This window comes from Physeter macrocephalus, chromosome 1, assembly GCF_002837175.3.
Source record: "Physeter macrocephalus isolate SW-GA chromosome 1, ASM283717v5, whole genome shotgun sequence".
Taxonomy (NCBI): Eukaryota; Metazoa; Chordata; class Mammalia; order Artiodactyla; family Physeteridae; genus Physeter; species Physeter macrocephalus.
The window spans coordinates 69,137,090-69,153,382 of NC_041214.2; the positions used below are offsets into that span (position 1 = coordinate 69,137,090).

The following is a 16,293-nucleotide window of genomic DNA, read 5'->3' on the forward strand; positions in this document are numbered from 1 at the left end:
CTATCTTTCTGTGAATGTGGTTTTTGTTCCACAGGCTGCAGGATTGTAGTGCTTCTTGCTTCTGCTGTCTGCCCTCTGGTGGATGAGGCTCTCTAAGAGGCTTGTGTAAGTTTCCAGATGGGAGGGACTGGTGGTGGGTAGAGCTGACTGTTGCTCTGGTGAGCAGAGCTCAGTAAATGTTTAATCCACTTTACTGTTGATGGGTGGGGCTGGGTTCCCTCCCTTTTGATTGTTTTGCCTGAGGCAACCCAACACGGGAGCCTACCTGGGCTCTTTGGTGGGGCTTATGAGAGACTCTGGGAGGGCTCATGCCAAGGAGTACTTCCCAGAACTTCTACTGCCAGTGTCCTTGTCCCCATGGTGAGCCACAGCTCCCCCCACCCGCCTCTGCCATAGACCCTCCCACACTAGCAGGTAGGTGTGGTTCAGTCTCCCCTGGGGTTGCTGCTTCTTCCCCTGGGTACCAATGCGCATACTACTTTGTGTGTGCCCTCCAAGAGTGGAGTCTCTGTTTCCCCAGTCCTGTTGAAGTCCTGCAATCAATTCCCACTAGGCTTCAAAGTCTGATTCTCTAGGAATTCCTCCTCCTGTTGCTGGACCCCCAGGTTGGGAAGCCTGACGTGGGGCTCAGAACCTTCACTCCAGTGGGTGGACTTCTGTGGTATGAGTGTTCTCCAGTCTGTGAGTCACGCATCCAGCAGTTATGGGATTTGATTTTACTGTGATTGCGCCCCTCCTACCTTCTCATTGTGGCTTCTCCTTTGTCTTTGGATGTGGGGTATCTTTTTTTGGTGAGTTCCAGTGTCTTCCTGTTGATGATTGTCCAGCAGCTAGTTGTGATTCTGGTGTTCTTGCAAGAGGAAGTGGTAGCACGTCCTTTTACTCAGCCATCTTGGTTGAAGAGCACATTCCTCCACTTTTTGTTTTTGATGTCAAGTTTATCTTTTATCTTGTAAGTCCATTAAAATTATTATCATTATAGTCATTTTTAATACTCTTGTCTTTTTCCCTTCATTTATAAGTGATTTGACCACAACCATGAAAGAATAGAGTATTCTAAATTTAACTATATATTTACCTTTACCAATGAAATGTATATTTCCATATGTTTTCCTATTACTAATTCGTATCCTTTCATTTCAGTTTGAAGAATTTCTTTTAACTTATCTTCTAAGACATCTCGTGGTGATGAACTTCTTTATGTTTTGCTTGTCTAGAAAACTCTTAACTCCCTTTCAATTTTGAAGGACAACTTTGCTGGTTAGAGTATTCTTGGTTAGCTTAGGAGTTTTTTTCTTTCAGCTCTTTGAATATATCATCCCAGTCTCTCCCAGCCTACAAAGTTTCTGCTGAAAAATCTGCTGACATTCTTATGGAGCTTCCTTGTATGTAACAGTTTGTTTTTTCTCTTGCTGCTTTTAAGATTCTCTCCTTGTCTTTAGCTTTGACAGTTTAATTTTAATGTGTCTCTATGTGGGTCTGTTTGGATTCATCTCATCTGGAACCATCTAAGGTTAATAGATCTGGATGTCTGTTTCTTTTCCCAGGAGAGGGAATTTTTCAGCCATTATTTCTTTTCTTTTCTTTTTCTTTTTCTTTTTTTTTAAAGTGATCTAGTCCTACTCTTTTCCTTTTTCTTTCCTTCTTTTTTTTAAATTGAAGTATAGTTGATTTACAATATTTTGTTAGTTTCAGGTGTAGTCATTATTTCTTTGAATAAGCTTTTTGCCCCGTTCTTCTCTCTTTCTTCTTCTTCAGGACCCATATAATGCAAATATTGATGTGTTTGATGGTGTCCCATTGTACCTTACACTATTTTAACTCTTTTCCACTTTTTTCCTTTTTGCTCCTCTGATTCGATGAATTCCACTGACCTGTCTCCAAGTCCATTGATCCTTTCTTCCACTGATCTAGTCTTCTGCTGAACCCTCTATTGAATTTTTCAGTTCGGTTATTGTATTCTTCAGCTCTGTGATTTCTGTTTGGTATTCCTTATATTTTCTCTCTCTTTATTGAAATTCTCACTGTGTTAATGTGTTGTTCTCCTGACTTTGGTGAGCAAATTTATGATGTTACTTTGAACTCTTTATCAGGTAAATCAGTTATCTTCATTTCATTAAAGTATGTTTCTGAAGTTTTATCTTGTTCTTTTGTTTGGAACTTTTTTCTTTGTTTCTTCATTTTCTTGGATTCTCTGTGTTGGTTTCTGTGAATTAGATAAAACAGCCACTTCTTCCATTCTTGAAGAATGGTCTCATGTGGGATATGAAGCTTATCATTCAGCCCAGCCCTAGCTCTTAGTTGTATCTCAAACCTTTGTGATTGTCCAAGCCTCCTCCTTTTTTTTTTAGTGGCTTCCAGTAGTCGAGGGTATGCTAATACCTCTTAGTGTCCCAAAGGGGAAGATCTCAGTCAGCACCTAGATGCAGGCTAATTAGAAGCCAGACTCTCAGGGAGCAGCTTTTGAAGTATGCAAATAAACCTCTTCCAGGGAAAAACTAGATGATGCTCATTTCTATCTTCTCCCTCTGTGCTGAGCACAGTTAAAAAGTGTTTCTTTGTTTGCTACAGTCCTGTGGGACCCATAAATGCAAGTCCTGCTGGCCATTGTAGCCCCATGATCAAGGGGTGTGTCCCCTGAGTAGAATTTGCAAAAGCCATGGTGCCAGATATGTCTATAAGCTCCTCCTGGGGAGGTCTTTGTGGTTTGGGAGGGCTACACAGAGAATGCTGAGATGGAATCTATTGGCTTCCCTGATCTCCAGGGAGGATTGCATTCTGTCCCTAGAGCTAAATTAGAGGTATGACCCTCAGGCAGCAACTTTTAAAGTATTCAAATAGGCCTCTTTCAGGGAAAGGCTGGGAGATGGGCATTTTCCTCTGTACTGAGCTATAGGTAGAGAACGAAAGTGAGTCCTCTTGAGTCCATTAGGAACTGTTTCTTTGTTGGCTGTAGTGTTGTATATCTTGTGGACACAGCCCCGTTGGCTTTCAGGGCTAGATGTTTTGGGGGTTTGACCCTTGGGTGGAAGTCATAAAAGTTGGGGTACTAGATGTTGGGTCTAAACCCTTCTCTCCTAAAGGAGAAATTGGGAGCTCCTTCCCTATTGTATGTCACTGTGATGGGGTGGGTTTTATGGCAAGAGTGTGTCTCAGCCTCTCTTATTCATTTCAATGTGGGTTTTTTTGTTGTTCCTCCAATGTGTAGGAGTCACTCAGCTGGTTTTTTCATAGGGAATTATTTCATGTACAGCTGTAGATTCAATGTATCTATGGGAGGAGGTGAATTTAGGAACTTCCTATGTTACCATTTTGGACCACAACCAGTAAGGTTTATACTCAGTGTTTTCAATACAGGATTAATTCCACCACTATCTGCCTCTAGGCTTGGCAAGATAATTAAATGAGGTAATGAAATGAGTATAAAGCATTTTGAAAAGAATGGGGCCTTATATAAATATAAGGGAAAGTTACTTTGGCATGCCTGAATAAGAGTGAATTCCAGAATGGGCAAGAAGAGTATGCAGTATGGCTCATCTCTTCTCACTGCATGGCAAGGCATATACAAATCTCCCCCTTGCTTATGAAGCTGCAAATAAAGCTGATTTACTTGAAACATTCTATTGTGGGCCAGGTGCCTTGGAAGTCCCAGTATTTGTTGCCAGCTTCTTTTTGAGACATAGCAAGGTGGCTGGCTTATATTCCAGTTGTTCTAGCTGCCAAATGACTCAGAAAGCCAAAACAAAACAACTTTCTTCAGCAACACACAGAGAAGTTGCCTTTCTCCTCCCTCCCCAATTTTTCATTTTAATCTTTTGTAATGTGTGGTTTCCAGATTCCAAAAGTGTAAATGAAACATGTCTGTTTTATAGTTTCTATTCTCCAGGGCAAATTGGAAAAAGAAACCATAATGCCTCTTAATCTTCTTTAAACCTTCCTTTTACAAATAATTTATTTCCAAATATCAGTGTTCTTTGCATGATTCACTTGGGGTGGAGTGGGACAGAAACAGGATTCATATCAACATATTGTATACAATGCTTTTTTCCTAAAGTACAGCGTAATCAAAGTAGATAGTGTCGCAGGATTTTTGTTTTCATATGATGTGGATAAAATGCTGCAAAAGTACCTTAGATATTTGGGGAGAAGTGGTTGTTACATTTGGGAGAAAAATAACTCAAAGAAATAAAAGGATCTCAGAGGTGTTTCCTTTTCCTACTCCTAAGAAATACATTTCCTCAAGCAGGTAGAAGAAGAACAAAATTGAACTGTACTTTCATCATGATATAAATTGTGCAAACAACTGGGAAATATAACTTTTAAATATTAAATGGAATTTGACCCTTGTTAAAAATGTAGATTTGAATATTTAACATCACATTTTCCTTGTAAGTTATTTCTTTTATGTGTTCTTTACCATCTCAAGTTAGTGTGCTAATTTCCCCTGTGTAGTTTCATGAGACAATGTTTTCATTCACTAACAACATTTCATAGTGCATTAATAACATCAACACAGCCAGATTTCCCTGCATGCCAGCTTCAGTGTTATAAGAGATGTAGGGACATTTGTTAAGCCCTGGTAAATATTAAATATCACTTGGGGATGGGAGGAGTAACAATGTCATTTGCCGCCAGGCCTAAGTTCCTTTGAGATGTATAAAAATGCATATGACTTGTTCAGTCTATTAAGCAGATGCTAGTTCAGCTGTAGTGCATATGCTGGTTTTCAGACACAGTTTTGGAGTGCAGTGGTGGAGACATATGCATGTGTGAAAATTCCAGGTGTGAGTTTGGGGGATGCCATTTAAATTTTTTATTTCTTAATTTTTTTTTTTTTTTTTTTTTTGTGGTACGTGGGCCTCTCACTGTTGTGGCCTCTCCCGTTGCGGAGCACAGGCTCTGGACGTGCAGGCTCAGTGGCCATGGCTCACGGGCCCAGCTGCTCCGCAGCATGTGGGATCTTCCCGGACCGGGGCACGAACCCATGTCCCCTGCATCAGCAGGCAGACTCTCAACCACTGCGCCACCAGGGAAGCCCTAATTTTTATATTTTTTGAATTTAATTTAAACATTGATCTCCAAGATGTATAAATGGTATTAAAGTTTGGAAAGCTGATTACAAATATAGCAAAGCATGAAGGAAAATAGTATGTGGATTTTAAAGGATTTTAAAAATTCAATTATATCTTACTTGAAATAAATTGATCATTAATTTTGTCTGGAATTTTACTTGGTCCAATCATCAGCTATTGATTTGCAGTTGTTCTTGATTGTTTTATCATATGACATTCTGAACTGTTTTATAAGGAATTGTTTTAAAGTTTACATATTACAACTCCTTCAACTAGGGAAGCTATTTCTTAATATTTTAGCCCAAAAGAAAGAAAATATTATATTTCCTTATACTATTCTGAGACATGAAAAATATACTGAGGATTCTTTTTTCTTTACAGGAAAACAAAATTTTCAAAAGTTTTAAAAGAAAAAGAGATTTTATAAAAATAAATTTACCCTCTGTTTTTTTACTCTAGATAAGTGTATAAAAGTGTATTAAATCATGGAAAACAAACAAAAAACCTTAATATTAAATGCTAGTGTTTTTTTTTTCTTTCAGCTCTCAGGAGAAGTGATTTTACAAATTGCCAACGAACCAGTTCTGCCCTTTAATGCTATCGATATAGCTTTAGAAGTTCAAAACAGCCTTAAAGGTAATTTTTCTTTGAATTATAGTAATTTTAGCAAATGAATAATTGTTCAACTAATTGTGAACAAGGAATAGATAAAGTCATCCACTATCTTACTAGCTATGGCAATGTAGCACTCCCCTTCCTATAGAGGACAATCATGAGAAGGGCTTAGAAGAATGTGGGCTACTATGTCAACAAGAATGAGGTATACCTAATATTCAGTTATTTGAAACAAGACTGGCCCAGAAGTTTGTCCTTTGGGATTGGTTTCCATGAAGTGTGGGCTGGGTCCATTTGACTGAAGTGTTGGCTCATCCTAGATTAAGGATGACAAGGAGGAAACCAGGAAATTATTTCCACAGTCTCTATTTAAGTTCCTTCCTGTTTGAATATCTCTCTCTCTACAGAATTCTAACACCACCTAATAATTATCTTCATTTTCCTGTTATCTATATACAAATCTTTCACCTAAACTTCTAGTTTGTCACCATTCACCAAACACAAAGGGCAGTATTGTAATTTAAAAAATGCACTCTCCTTCTCCTCTTTGAGCCACACATCTTACTATCAGATCATTTGTAGACATGTATTTCTCAATATAAAAGCCAATATTTTCACTATAGAACTTAAGCAGTAATTCTTGGAAAATGGATCACTCTAAAGAGCCAAATATTTCTAGTATCTGAAACTTTATTACTTTTATTTTTAAATTTTGACTACCTGGGTTGATTCTTAATCCAGAGACTACTACAAAACAATATTTTTCTCCCTCAGTGATTCTTATTACTTTTATTATAGTGGCTGTGTAAAACCATGACCTTGGGGGCAATTGAGCTGTTTAGGGCTATTTTGCGCCCATACTAAATGGCCTCATACTGCTCTGCTTTTGGTATATTTAAGCTAGTCTCCATTTTTTCTACTTTTGTCAAACTTCTTCTTTCTATTGTCATGAGTGTCACTATCTGTAGCAGTTACTCTGTTCTCCACTTATAATTTTCTATCTCTAGAATATTTCTTAGAAACTGAGTAACCAAGTATATGGTATTTTACAAAATAAGAACAATATAGGCATAAATAAAGGGTTAAATACTTCTGTGAATAATATATTTTTTGCAAGGATTTCTTTTAAGCAACTATTTTATTTTTTCTGTAGACTGTTTTGCTTTTCTTTAGTTCTCATTTTTTCACTTTAAAAATTCAGTTGCTACTGCATATTATACTTAAAACTTTCAAAGAACAAAAAGAGGAGACTATTATTTGTATTACATAAAGATTTATCCATCTATAAAGAATAATTCTCACGCATAGAAAGGAGCCTCAAGGAGTATACTGTGAAATAGAAACATTGTACAATAGAATTATAAATGATTTACAAGTTGCTTTTCTGAGTCCAAATCTACATAAATGTTTAATACCATTGTAATAAAGATATGAAGAGATATTTTTAAAATTAAACAAAGCCAGCAAAACCAAAAGCAATAACAATACTATCATTTTAAATTCCAAATTATATTTTCTTTTTAAATAATTGGGTTTATTTTTTGAATCCATAAGTAATATTATAGCATTATCATTCCTATTTGAGCATTTTAAGTAATGTAGGCTACTTCTGAAGGTCAGAAAAAAGTCCTAAAGGGTCATTGTTAGAATTATATTATTACTGTTTCTTTGTGGGTAGTTAGGAATCCCTTTGAAAATCTGAAGAAAAGTATGGTCTCTCTCCTCAGAAAATTACACTTGTACAAAAAGCTTTGCATAAAACCCCCATAGACTTTACAGGATCTCTTGAACCAATTTATTCATTCATTTAACAAATATTGAGCACCTACTGTATGCCTGGTACACTTATATGACCAAAAAAACAAAAACATAAAACCCAGCCACTAAATAAACAAATAAAACAAAATTAAAATCTCTTCTCCTGAGAAACATACATGCATGGTAGAACAAAATTTGCATAAGCCAAAGCAATTTTTAAGTTAGCTTTATGCTCAAACTGTTACCTAATATCAATCACTTTGGAGAAAATTTGCATTTTCAAAATAAGTGTTAAAGAGCAGAACTGACTGTGGTTGTATCCAGAGTACAGAGGAGAGATTTGGTGTGGGAATATAAATTTGAGAGCTGTCCCAAATGAGATTTCTGAGGGGTTGAGTGCAGATAGAGGACAGAAAAGGTTTAAGATTTCTGGGCACTCCTGCATTTAGAAATTGGGAAAAGAAGGGGAATCAGAGGAGGAGACTAAGAAGGAGCAGACAATGAGTAAGAGACAAACCTAGTGAATGTGATATCCTGAAGCCAAGTGAATAAACACTTTCAAAGAGGAAGGAGTGATTCACTCCATCAAATACCACCACAGGTTAAGAAAAATTAGGACTGAGAATTGACTGCTGGATTTAGCAATTTGGAGGTCATTGGTGAGCTCAACAAAAACAATTTTAGTAGAATGGTATATGAAATAGTCTGATTAGAGGGGTTCAAAAGAGAATGGGAAGTGATAAATTAGGGACAGGTGATGGTAGTTGGAAAGCATGGAGCTGAGAATGGTTAGCATGTTTTTATTTTGATGAGAATGATCGGATGGAGAGTGAAGATTTGATTTAGAAGAGTGAAAGGAGAATTGCTGGAATGATTTCTTTGACTAGAAGCAGCATAAGGTGGAGAACATTGCCTTAGTTATGAATGCGGTCATCCACCCATAAAAATGTGAAGGAAGGCAGAGCATATGGCACATGGGTAGATGTGGTGCTGGGAGCTCTTGGCAAGTCTCCTTAGATTGTAAAAAACAATAAAATAGTTGTTTGGGAAGGTGGTAGAGTGAATGAACTATGAAAATGGGATTAGTCTTTTGGGCAGCATTAAGCACTCAAAAGAAATATATTTTACATGAGATAATTCAACATAATTGTGTATCTTTTTCCAGCCTTCAGCTGGGGATTCAGGCATAAAGCAGGCAGAGTTGGATTTAATCAGAGCTAGGGTTTTGCTGGGAGAAGGTAATGAACTAGATAAGGTAAGGAAAAATGAGAGTGTCTGCAAAGGAGCATTCATAGTGATGGACTGATGTATCTAAACGGGGTATGGAATAACGTGAGGATACAAAGGGAAAGAGGGTGAGCATAAATAAAGGAGGATGGATAGACTTCATTTATTGGTGAAATCAAAGAATTAAGAAAAAATAAGCTGAAAAGACCAGCAAATAGGATTATTGAAAATTTGACCATAAAAAGAGTGCAGATATTGGTAATGACAGTGTACAGGCTGAGGTATGACCATGGAAGTACGGTAGCTGATCAATAGAGGAAAAGAGGTTATGGAGAAGAGAGGCCAGACTATGTCTACATGGATATTGATATTGTCAAGAACTAAGATAGAAGTAATTCTTTTAAGAGAGAGTGGTTGAGCCAGGAGCTAAAATCTTCAGAGAATGAGCAGTGACTTAGAGACACCTCATATTGTTCTTCTATGGCTAGTGGTACAAAGAGTGTGAGAGAAAAAAGAGCTACCGCCTGAGAGGGCTGCAGTGGGAGAAATGTCAATGGGGAGAGCCAGATTTCAGTTAAGGCAAAAAGGTAAAGAAAATGGTCTGAAAATAGATGAGATTAATAATCCTTTCTTTAACAGTTACATCTCAAAGCATGTAATTACAGGGGGAATAAAACAAACTGCAGTCGTTCTACAATGATTTCCACTGCAGGCCAGACATGACAAAGTCTAGATGAACCTCTCCCCCAAATCCCAGGTTCTCAGTTGGACAAGCCAGGAGCATTTTGGCTTCTTGCTGTTATATTGGACCGTTTCTTCTTTGGTTGTTGGTTATTTTTGAGTTTTGTTTCTTTTGATATGAAACTACTTGGGTCTCCCTATCACCTTCATTCCGAAAGATGTGGCCAGACTTGAGATGTACCCATACTAAAAAGACAAAGCAAAGCAAAAAAAAAAGTAACCCCCAAAATGGGCAAAAAATATTCTTTTACCATGACCTGCATATAAGTATTTGATCAAGCGGATATGAGTTGTCACCTTTAAGCTATACATTTTTGTATTTTAGTTATCATGATTCAAAATTATTTGAATTATCTGTACTATAGTAAAAGGTTATTCAAATATTTGCTAAATTGTAGATTTGTTTTACCTGTTCTATTTTGACTACTTTTGTTGTAACCTTATTTTTAAAATAGAATAATGTGCTAATGTGTAAATAATGGATACCACTTATCAAAAACTAAATAAATGTTTCCGTTTTAGCTACAATGCTAGACGACTTCATTAGCTAAACAGTGTTCCTGTAGCATGTTAAATGAAACATATAATTTTACTGCTTAATACAAGCTTTAATTGTTGATATATTTTCTTATTTTGCTATGACAGTTAATGGTGATTAGTCTTAAATTCTCAATTACAGTTTTAACAAAAAGACCTTCAAGGCTGAACTATAAAATACTGTTTCTCCTTACTGCAGAGAGTTTAAGTATGAAGGTGTCTGAAACCCAATTGCATTTTCAACAGTGTAATTTTTACCCCTTGACAACTAGCCATCTTGTTTATTTATTACACTAGTTTATGGTAGCAGCAGACCATTCTCTATCATTCTCACAACCACCAGAAAGAAGGATAATTTACCAGTGAATAATTTGTTTGAGTTGATTTATTGGTTGGTTCTTGAAAGCTCATTTTGACTGAGTGACCTTGGCTCTTAATATTTGGTCAATGCCAAGCACATAATAGTTAGAGAATGAATATTTATACATGGTGCATGGGGATATAGTGTAAATAGTGACTGATAAGATAACTGACATGCTTCAGATGTATTTGTGACAAATAAAAGTATGTCCAAAAAACGCACATACAAGGCAATGGTATGAGTTTATGGGGGCAAGGGAAGGTGTCAAGAGTAAGTATCACTACACCCTTGAACCTGGAAGCTGACTAAGGAGTGAGCACTAATGACCTTACTAAGTTTACTGTTTCTCACTGTATCCACTTTTTAATGCAAAAATAGCATTTCAAAAAAATTAACAACTATACAATTCTGATGCTTTTTATTTAATATCTGCTATTTTTCTTTGCCAGAATTTTAGATGTAATTATTTAGCATGACTGTAAAAACGACAAATGACCAAATAAAGTAAAAGTCATGTTCATTTGATCTGGCTACGTACACATTTATTTAGTGCAATCCAGACCCAGCAGGAAACGTAATTTCGAACTCTGTGGCTTGTTGCCACCTCCTGATTGTCTCGCTAAATGTCAAATGGTTGTTGTCAGCATTTCCCACTGTTCTTTAAAAAACTGACAATGTTGATTTGATCTTTCTTTTTTATTAAATTTGATAATTCATTAGTGTCAATCACTTCATTTTAGGAGGAGGGATAGTATTTCAAGGTGATGATGCCACTGAGGCAGCACTATGATTTCTGTTAGATTTGTAGTGTCATATTTTCAAGTGTCACTTTGGTTCTTTTCTACAATCACAAGTGATGGGGGCCCATCTAGTGTCCTTTTTTTTTTTTTCTTCTTTCTGAGTAATGTAAGATGAATTTCAAAGTTTGCAAAATTAAGAGTGCACTTTATAAATTGCATGAGTCTAGTCCTCAGCCCATCTGTCTCCAGTCTTGGTTTTAATGACCACCAATTCAAACTCTGGACTGGCCTATAGATAATAAAGGATGGGTGCCCTGGGTACCTGGTCTGTGCTCTCCCTGAGAAATCTAAAGCAGACCATCTAAAATCCAAACAGTCCTAGGGAAAGATCTTGTTCCCATGGGAACTCTGAACCATGCTAGATTTTTCGTGGTCTGAACTGGCATTTCTGGAACTGACTTTTTTGTGTGACAAGGACTTAAACTCAAAAGCATTCTCTGAGAAGTGTCTTGCCTTCCTTGCCCAAAATGATAGAGAAATTTGATAAGAGATTAGCCATTTATTGGGTACAAATTCCTGAAAATATGTTCAGTTTTAATCCCCATTGTATTTTTGTATGGATTCTGACTACATAACTATATTAAAGATTGTATTTCACTTACTGATATTCCACACCTCATCCAAAAAAGGATTTGAGACAGCTGGGTCTGAAACAAAACTGATTGTCTCTATAATGTCAGTGTTTGTCTCCTGAAACTAGTTTTTCTTTCTCCCCATTTCTCTTTGAACTCATATTTTCATTGCATAATGTTCCTTAATTCTTACCCTAAGCATGGAGTCCCTTTTGTTTTCCTCAGAGTTATACTTTCTTTGCTTTTGTTTACTCCTATCTCACAATTTGTTGCTATTCATACAGCTTCCCTTTGTGATCATTGTTTTCTTCCCTGCTCTGAGTACTTCATCCAAATCTGTTTAACGTTTTTTCACTGTCTACATTTCACGTGTCACTACATTGATTGAAATACGTTAATGACATCATTTTTACTAGTCTCTCATCATAATAATGCTCTATTGCATTATGATTTTTCTTTTGAATTTTTACATGCACATTTCTTCCACCATCCATCTCCCAGACTCACAGATGTAGAGAACAAACTAGTGGTTACCAGTGGGGAGAGGGGAGGGGGGAGGGGAGTAAGAGGTACAACCTATTATGTAACAAATAAGCTACAGGATATATTGTACAACACAGGGAATATAGTCAATATTTTATAACAGCTATAAATGGAGTATAGCTTTTAAAAATTGTGAATATATTGTACACCTGTAACTTATATAATATTGAATATCAATTGTACTTCAATAAAAAAATGAGGCAGAAGACTAGTAAGAATTTTTATATGCACATTTCTTCATCTGTCTTCCAGTTGTCTCTCTGCTTGTCCTTCTCTCTTTATCCTTTCTCCCTAGAAGTGTGGTCCTCCTGAGATGTGGGATTGCCCTCTACCAGGGCTGGGACACCAGAGGCCCCACAGCATTCAGGATGTGGTCCTCTTCCTTGAGGCATCTTAATGGTTCAGATAACCAGGGCTGCCTTATATAAGCTTAAGGCTTAAATATTAACATCATCTTGGGCATGTGCCTGCCTGAGATATTACCAGGGAGTTGTTTCCATATGCTTTTTATGCTAAGAGAAATATTTCAGACTTTTCAGTTGTCTTGACAGGTGAAATGCAGATAAAAATAATGATAGCTACAATCTAAAAAATACTTTAAATTATAATAAGTGCTGAAAACTGTGAAACTCCTAAGCATCCAGCTCAGTGAATTTTCTCAGCTTGCAAACGCTTGTATAGATCGAGACACAGAAGAAAAGCCAAATTCCAGAGCTTCCCTGAGCCCTTCCTAATCTCATCCTGGCTCTGCTTCCCAAAGGCAAACACTGCCGAACACCCAAGATTGATTTTTCCCTTATAAAGGAAGACTTTACATTTTATAAGATGGAATGATATGATGATGTGCATTCTTTTGAACGTAGCTTTGACCTACATATGAGTGTGAGGTTCATCCACGTTGTTGCACGGAGATGCAGTTTGTTTCCACTGCTGTGCAGTCTTCCATTGTATGAACAGACTGCAGTTTGGTTATCAATTCTACCGTGAGGTACAGTTGGGATGCTCCCAGGCTGAGATTATTAGGAACAGTGCTGCTGTGATCAATCTCCTACGTGTCTCTTGGTGCACATGCATACCCCTTGCTGGATCATAGGGTATGTGTATGTCTAACCTCAGCAGATACTGCCAAAAAGATTTCCAAAGTCACTGTAGCATTTTCTTCAATTTTACCAATAAGAATTTTGATCACTTTACACATTTACTAATACTTGGTATTTTGTGTCTTTTTCTTGTTCTTTGAAATTGTGGTATTATTATTTTATTGCGGTTTTAATTTGCACTTCCCTGATAAACAAAGGTCTCAAGAACCCTTTCATAAGCCTCTTTGGCCATTTCAGCATTTGCCTTTGTAAATCTTTGACCGTTTTTATTGAAGTTTCTGTCTTTTTCTTATGAATTTGTAGATGATGTTCATGTATTCTGACAAGTCTATGTTGAATATATTTATTGAAAATAAATAATATATTTATTGAAAATTTATTGAAATACAAATCTGAGGGCTCAGCTGTGGCAGAGTCATCTTAGCTTAGTCACATGGTTGTCGGCAGGATCAAATTCCTCTTGAGCTTTTGTTTTTTGTTTTTTTTTAAGCTTACATTAATTTTATTATTATTTTTTAATATTTATTGGAGTATAATTGCTTTACAATGAAGTGTTAGTTTCTTCTGTAAAACAAAGTGAATCAGCTATATGTATACATATATCCCCATATCTCCTCCCTCATGCGTCCCCCTCCCACCCTCCCTATCCCACCACTCTAGGTGGACACAAAGCACCGAGCTGATTTCTCTGTGCTATGTGGCTGCTTCCCACTACATATCTATTTTACATTTGGTAGTGTATATAGGTCCATGCAACTCTCTCACTTCATGCCAGCACAATTCCCCTTCCCCGTGTCCTCAAGTCCATTCTCTATGTCTCTGTCTTTATTCCTGTCCTGCCCCTAGGTTCTTCAGAACAATTTTTTAATTTTTTTTGTATATTCCATATATATGTGTTAGCATACGGTATTTGTTTTTCTCTTTCTGACTTACTTCAGTTTGTATAACAGACTCTAGTTCCATCCACTTATCCACAAATAACTCAATTTCAGTTCTTTTTATGGCTGAGTAATATTCCATTGTATATATGTGCCACATCTTCTTTAGCCATTCATCTGTCGATGGACACTTAGGTTGCTTCCATGTCCTGGCTATTGCAAATAGAGCTGCAATGAACATTGTGGTACATGACTCTTTTTGAATTATGGTTTTCTCAGGGTATATGCCCAGTAGTGGGATGTTGGGTCATATGGTAGTTCTATTTTTAGTATTTTAAGGAACCTCCATACAGTTCTCCATAGTGGCTGTATCAATTTACATTCCCACCAGCAGTGCAAGAGGATTCCCTTTTCTTCACACCCTCTCCAGCATTTATTATTTGTAGATTTTTTGATGATGGCCATTCTGACCAGTGTGAGGTCAGAACTACAATGGCCTCATTGTAGTTTTGATTTGACTTTCTCTAATGATTGGTGATGTTGACCATCTTTTCATGTGTTTGTTGGAAATATGTATATCTTCCTTGGAGAAATGTCTCTTTAGGTCTTCTGCCCATTTTTGGATTGGGTTGTTTGTTTTTTTGATATTGAGCTGCCGGTATATTTTGGATATAAATCCTTTGTCAATTGATTCATTTGCAAATATCTTATCCCATTCTGAGGGTTGTGTTTTTGTCTTGATTATGGTTTCCTTTGCTGTGCAAAAGCTTTTAAGTTTCATTAGGTCCCATTTGTTTCTCTTTGTTTTTATTTCCATTTCTCTAGGAGGTGGGTCAAAAAGGACCTTGCTGTGATTTATGTCATAAACTGTTCTGCCTCTGATTTCCTCTAAGAGTTTGATGGTGTCTGGCCTTACATTTAGGTCTTTAATCCACTTTGAGTTTATTTTTGTGTATGGTGTTAGGGAGTGTTCTAATTTCATTCTTTTACATGTAGCTGTCTAGTTTTCCCAGCATCACTTATTGAAGAGGCTGTCTTTTCTCCATTGTATATTCTTGGCCCCTTTATCAAAATAAGATGACTATATGTCTGTAGGTTTATCTCTGGGCTTTCTATCCTGTTCCATTGATCTGTATTTCTGTTTGTGTGCCAGTACCATACTGTCTTGATTACCATAGCTTTGTAGTATAGTCTGAAGTCAGAGAGCCTGATTCCACCAGCTCCGTTTTTCTTTCTCAAGATTGCTTTGGCTATTCGGGGTCATTTGTGTTTCCATACAAATTGTGAAATTTTTTCTTCTAGTCCTGTGAAAAATGCTGGTGGTAGTTTCATAGGGATTGCATTGAATCTGTAGATTGCTTTGGGTAGTAGAGTCATTTTTACAAAGTTGATTCTTCCAATCCAAGAACATGGTATATCTCTCCATCTATTTGTATCATCTTTACTTTCATCAGAGTCTTATAATTTTATACATACAGGTCTTTTGTCTCCTTAGGTAGGTTTATTCCTAGATATTTTGTTCTTTTTGTTGCAGTGGTAAATGGGAGTGTTTTCTTAATTTCACTTTCAGATGTTTCATCATTAGTGTATAGGAATGCTAGAGATTTCTGTGCATTAATTTTGTATACTGCTACTTTACCAAATTCATTGATGAGCTCCAGTAGTTTTCTGGTAGCATCTTTAGGATTTTCTATGTATGATGTGGATTCCTTTTATTTCTTTTTCTTCTCTGTTTGCTGTGGCTAAAACTTCCAAAACTACGTTGAATAAGAGTGGTGAGAGTGGGCAACCTTGTCTTGTTCCTGATCTTAGAGGAAATGCTTTCAGATTTTCACCATTGAGGACGATGCTGGCTGTGGGTTTGTCATATATGGCCTATATTATGTTGGGAAAAGTTCCCTCTATGCCTACTTTCTGGAGGGTTTTTATCAAAATTTGGTGTTAAATTTCTCAAAAGCTTTCTCTGCATCCATTAAGATGATCATATGGTTTTTCTCCTTCAATTTGTTAATATGGTGTATCACACTGATTGATTTACGTATATTGAAGAATCCTTGCATTCCTGGGATAAAGCCCACTTGATCATGGT

At 36.7% G+C, this 16,293-nt stretch overlaps 1 protein-coding gene across 16 annotated transcripts in view; it reads left to right on the forward strand.

Moving 5' to 3' along the window:
- NAALADL2 (N-acetylated alpha-linked acidic dipeptidase like 2) overlaps positions 1-16,293 on the forward strand; it is a 1,565,958-nt gene that overhangs the window by 1,451,490 nt on the left and 98,175 nt on the right. For all 16 annotated transcript variants that reach the window (XM_055083873.1, XM_055083848.1, XM_055083869.1 and 13 more), the window contains one exon: positions 5,615-5,708. In XM_055083873.1, the coding sequence (XP_054939848.1) occupies positions 5,615-5,708 (94 nt within the window). The remainder of the gene's footprint in view (positions 1-5,614; positions 5,709-16,293) is intronic.